Raw genomic sequence first — 6210 nt, forward strand, 5'->3', positions numbered from 1 at the left:
ATGTACACTAAAAAATGCCAAATTGGAGGCCTGTTCCAAAAACTCACAGAATCAAGTTATTCATAGATGGCAATATAAAACAATGTGATGTTGAATGGTTTCTTTGATTCATCAAAAATTCCCAGGTGTCTCGGCTGAAGATAGTCATTACCTCACCACCACACCCCCACAAAAGACAGTTTTCCTCATACGATTGAAATTAGAGAATAAGCCACTTGATCACTGAAATACAAAAATAAAGATAGTTTAACACTATAGTCACAATCATATTCCATTCTAAATGAGTCTAAGATTCCTCCTCTGACACAGTAATAGTCATAATCATAATCCGCTGTAAAAGCTAAGCTTTTTATCTATGATTTCTATATTCCATTAAGAAATAGGACCACCCCTGAAAAGAAGGAATAAGCCAGAAGAGTCCCCACTATCCTGTGGACCATGAGATGTGCAAATGATCTGGTTCAGTAAACATAGCATGACAAATGCATACAGACCACGCATTCAAGGAGCATGTGATAAGACAAGTGAAAAGTTTGCTTGGGTCAGTTGTTGCCTGCTGTGTCCATCAGACAAGAAACAACAAGAATATTTCTTCATTATATGAATTAAACCCACCAAGATGGAATGCATTTTCCTATTATAAATAAGATTTCATTGACAAGGTAGAGTTTGATGATTCAAAAAATAACAAAACTAAAGATGGACTCTGAGCTTATCCTTTCTACATCCACAAAAAATATCAAAGTTACATGCGAGGTAACCAGCATTTTACTAACTTAAAAGTTGATATTCATGCAAACACTACCCTGATTCCTGATAAACCTTCCGCTGGATAAAACTCTTAATAAAACGGTAAAAACAAATCAATCTGATTGCACATTCGGACTCTGATAAAATTCTCCTTGGATACGGAAATCGCTGTACAATTTCAAGCCTACATTGGAAACAGTTCGCAGGAACTGAGCTAAATGTAGCCCCTGCCATAAGATGCTACCACCACAGGTGTTCCCAAATGTAAGCCTTCATTGATACATGAGGCATGAGGCATGATGCATCCATTATGCATCAATCTTGAGGTGGCTGTAGCTATCCTCATCATCTTGCTTTTCTTCTTGTGTACATATTTCCAACTGATTGAAATGAGAAGTCTTCTAAAATATCAAAAATTGTATCAAGCTTCTTTGACCCAGAAAAACCAGAACCTTGAACAGACTTTCTAGGATAAAAAGTCCTATGCTGATTCTCACACACTGGGCATAACCAGAATTCTGGAAGCACCATCTGACTCTGCTTTAACTCATACTGCATAGCCTGGGAATAAGGTCCGCCTATCGACCATCAGTGGAGGTAAAGGAATCCGCAAAGCCAGCCGGTCTAGTGGGAATACTCGATTGGGTATTGTCCATGCTTGTTACGGAATCATCCATATTAGAATTCTCAAACGCCTGCCATTTTTTCAGTGCCTGAGGAAGAGTCATGTCCAAATCTATTCCATAATAATCCTCGTTCTCTGCATCTGTCGGTTTCCATTGCTCAACCAGAGGAGATAGCACATTAACCGCATGACCCATGTCTGGGCGCTGGTAGGGTTCTCGTGCAGTGCAGTGCCCTGCAAGTTCTGCAATAGTAAAAATGCCCTTCAGAGTCTCCTCTGAAACTTCTAAGGCACTGTCAATGGCAGATCTGAATGTTTCTTTGTTGATATGCATTCGTCTAAACCATGTGACTAGATGCATGCTCTCCTCAGGCTGTGATTCATCAAGAGCTCTTCTTCCTGTGATCAGCTCCATGAGTATCACTCCAAAGCTGAAAACATCAGCTTTTGTTGTTACACGACCGGTTACTGCAAAACAATAAATCTTTTCGACTATAAATATTTACCTGCCATGTTAATTTAGCAAGTTGCTACTCAAATAGCTATATGTATACTCAATGAAATCTATAAACACTAGTCAAGGAATCATATGTACGCTTTAATGAAATCTGACCCAACTACTAGTCAAATAACACTGATTGATTCAACGAATCTCATCAATAAACTACTTAGAACAACTATATGTGATAATGTGAATACTTAATGATATCTCACCAAAAAGTGAGAAACTGAGACTATGAAATCCTACCAAACGCTAGTCAAAGAATCATGTGAATAAATATATCAAATGTTACAATAAATTGATCAAAAACTACAAGACTATATCATGAAATCTTAATATACATCAGGTCATTCACAAAAGGAAATGGCCAATCGTATTCTAAAAATCACAAATTTAAGAATTTGACGTCTGAATTTATGTTGTTGTTCGCCAAAAATTTCAAATACTAGTTGTGCAAGGAAACGAAAGAAAGAAAAAACAGAACACCTGAATTTATATTATTATGCACAAAAAACCATGACAGGTTAATGGGACTGAAAGGGGAGCACATTTCAAATACTAGTTGTGCAAGGAAACGAAAGAAAGCAAAAACAAAATGCAAATAAAAATAATAATGACGGATGCTATAATGAATGAATTTGGTATAGAATGCTTACCAGCATATTCAGGTGCAAGATAGCCAAAAGTGCCAGCCAATCTGGTTTCAATGGAGTACTTTCCTTCGGGTGCAAGCCTGACAAGCCCAAAGTCTGAGACTTTAGCTCTCATGTCATCCCCAAGAAGTATGTTAGATGGCTTGAGATCTCTATGAATGAAACTCTTTTGTGCCAAGCTGTGAAGATACTCTACCCCTCTGGCAACATCCAACGCGACAATGAGTCTATTTGTCCAAGGCATCGGTTTAAGATTGTGTTTTTCCCACTCAAACAAATGCCGACTGAGAGGACCTTGCGGCATGTATTCATAAACCAGAAGCCTCTCACTGCCCTCAATGCAGTAGCCAAGCAATGCAACCAAGTGCCTATGGCGGACCTTGGTGAGAACAGCAATCTCTGCCTGGAATTCATTAAAACCTTTGTTGCTCATAACCCCTGCTTCCATTCTCTTCACTGCAATCTTGGTCCCATCATGCAGCTCCCCCTTGTAGACAACCCCAAACCCACCACGTCCAAGCTCATTCTCCTCGCTGAAATTATTGGTAACGCTGCGAAGAATCTGGATTGAAATAATCATATTGCCTGCTTCCACCATGTGTACATCGCTAGGTCCACTGCTAGACGAATCGCCACCACGGGTCATTGTGGAGTTCAAGCTTGTGGTCTTAAGCATCTCCGGATCCGACCCAGAGCCTTGAGGTTGAAGATTAACACTAAACACTGATGCTCTTGTATTTGGGCTTCTCACCCGCCCAGATCCAGATTTTCTCTTTCTATGTAAACATAAGCCTAAACCACCCACAATTATGCCAAGTCCAACAAGCCCACCTACAACCGAACCCACAACGGTACCCATAGAGGAGGAGCCCTTTCTTTTCTCCACACCACCAGAACCTCCTCCACCCTCACTGGTTTTGTTCGAAGCACCTGGAGACCCACTGGGCGTACTAGGCGTACGAGCAGAAGGAGCGTCCGCACCACCTGAACCTGAATTTGTCCCCAACTGTGGATTTCCATTCATGATCACAACCACCCCATCTCTGAATTTCGGAACATTGCCTGTCAAATTATTGTTACTCAAATCCAATTTTTGCAAACTGGGCAACGAAGCAAGCTCGCTGGGTATTTCCCCGGTTAAATTATTGTTCCCCAATAGCAAAGTCTTCAAAGACGCAAGCTCCGCCAGTGCAGGCGAAATGATACCGCTTAACCCTAACCTACCCATACTCAACACAATAACATTCCCCGCAGAGTCACATCTTACATATATCCAGCTATTACAAGGATCATTTCCTTTCCAATTAGAAGCAAAACTATAAGGATACCCTACGCCATTGGCGAACTCCAGCAAAATATTGACCCTTGCATCGCATTTTCCAGGAGCAGGGAGACAGAAGCTGTTTTCGGTGGCGGTTCCAATCACCGCGCCTACAGTATTGGGAAAAAAGGGATAAGGCCCTTGCAAGGCATTGTTGATCAGCGAAATGTTGCCCAACGAAGGAAGGCTGCTCAGAGTAGAAGGAACGACCCCAGTTAACTGATTGTCCCGCAGACGGAGATCCTGTAGAGCCGTCAGCTTGGTGAGGTCGGGAATGGGGCCTGTAAACTCATTGGACTGAAGCCACAGCTGCGAAAGAGAGCTCATTCCAGCCACTACATCAATCGCCCCAGACAGCTTAGAACCCACCTGGTTATTCAGCCACAGCGTCGCAATAATCGAACTGGAGAAACTTTTTGGAATAGGTCCCGTTAAATTGTTGAAGGCGAGGCTTAAAACCTGCAAATTGGCCAGCGAGTCGCCCAAAAACTCAGGAATCGAACCCACAATTCCGGCATAGCTAGCCGTAAAGTTTGCCAGATTCACAGCCTCTTTAACGTTGTCAGGGATCAACCAAGGAGCCAAAGGGTTTTCATCGAGCGCAATGACTTCCAAACTTTTCAGCCCAGAGAAAAAATCAGGCGGAATGAATGAAAATTTGTTGCCATTGAGAAAAGCATACTGCAGAGCACTCATGCCCTTAAAGGTGGGCAATGCACCACTTAACAGGTTGTTCTGGAAGCCAATGTTGCTCAAGGCGGTTAACTTATTAAAATCTGAAGGAAGCTCTCCTTCAACACCTTTGTTTTGCATCTGAATCCCCACAACCCTGCCATTAGAGCATGACACACTTACCCAACTACAGGGATCCAATCCCTTCCAACCCAACTTAGATTCTGCATCCTTCAAGCCATTTCTGAGCTCCAACATCACCTTCGAATCTGAGGCATCCGTCTGCCCAAGGCAGCCAACGAACACCAACCCAAAAAACATGAACACCCACCAAAGTAATAAACCCAAGCACCTCCGAACCTCCATTGTTGACAGATACCAGTTCATTTCTAATGCCTCAAAACAAGTTCTCCTTCCTACCCACCCTCCATTTTCCCCCTGTTATGAACACCGATTTGTTTCTTGATTTCAGGCGTGTTACAACATGTGCCCTATAATCATGATACACATCAAAGACCTATCACGGCCTGATGCAGCGGCGCAAAAACCAACCACCTCTTGTTTTCCCCCAAATATCACTACTTACGTGTATTCCAGATAGACAAGATACGCTCTACCCCCATTGATTAAATGGGGTGTTTCCGATTGAGTTGGAATTGAAACCAGTTTCACATGGATGGGCCCCGACCTAAGATTTCCGGCATATTTTGCGGACACACATTCTACGCGCCACCTTGGCGTATTGGCCAGAATAAATTCCGGTACTTATTGCCGATGGCGTGGCGGTGGGACAGAGTGGCCTTTTTTTGTTTCCTTGTTTATCTCGTCGATGGCAGCTGTAATCCTCGTGTTGTGCAGGTAGCCATCAAGTTTGTTATGGGGATTTCAATGCTCTTGCTCCATCACTCTCAAATGCTAGCACGGAGCTTCCATGTTTTAAACTTGCAATACTGATCAGTGTCATTTAATATATGCTTATGTTCGCAAGGTCTATTCAATATTTTGATAGGTACTATTTAATATAAGTATTTATATTTGCAAGTCTATTGGGTAGTACAGGTATCAATTTTCGTGACAACAAGAAAGAAAGAAAAATTTTGAACATGAGAGAAATAGTTAAGGAAATGTATAAATTTCTTTTGGTGGTTCTTGATTTCAACAAGATTTTTACTCAAGACAACCTTCTTATAAAGAGGTTTCTAATTTCTTAATAGGTGCCCTTTATATTTTTCTCATAAGAAAATGGTAGATCATCTATTGGGTAATGCATTAAGATCTTACAACTTTAATAGATTATTGAAATTGTAATGTCCTTTATAAACATCTTATTATGGAGAAAATTTGGCAACAAACTCGTCCTCATATTGTTTGGGGTTTTGGAAAGAACGAAACAATAGAATTTTCAAAGATTATAAAAATAATATCATGAGTGTCTTCCTTGTTGTTTGCTCCTAAAATTTTCAAAGATTATAAAAATAATATCATGAGTGTCTTCCTTGTTGTTTGCTCCTAAATTATGGAGAAAGTGAATGTTGTCATTAGAAAGAAGCCAATAAGTATATCTTCAATTCAAGAAATTACAGTAAGTTAGAACAAGGGTATAAACAAAGACTTATTTAATGTTGATCACAAAAAGGCCCTGAATAGGAAACATCCTAAAATGGGATAGGCTAAAGTAAATTTTGAT

General features: G+C 40.8%; 1 protein-coding gene across 1 annotated transcript; it reads right to left on the bottom strand.

The window, feature by feature from the left end:
• Positions 1-617: 617 nt before the first annotated feature.
• On the bottom strand, positions 618-5230 carry LOC131038033 (receptor protein kinase TMK1). The gene is made up of 2 exons (XM_057970304.2): positions 2534-5230; positions 618-1843 (listed from the first exon to the last, which is right to left on the bottom strand). The coding sequence occupies exons 1-2, from the start codon at positions 4908-4910 to the stop codon at positions 1329-1331; spliced, it is 2892 nt and encodes a 963-aa protein (XP_057826287.2). The 5' UTR covers positions 4911-5230; the 3' UTR covers positions 618-1328.
• Positions 5231-6210: the final 980 nt, after the last annotated feature.

The sequence above is a fragment of the Cryptomeria japonica genome, chromosome 2 (genome assembly GCF_030272615.1).
Source record: "Cryptomeria japonica chromosome 2, Sugi_1.0, whole genome shotgun sequence".
NCBI classification, from domain to species: domain Eukaryota; kingdom Viridiplantae; phylum Streptophyta; class Pinopsida; order Cupressales; family Cupressaceae; genus Cryptomeria; species Cryptomeria japonica.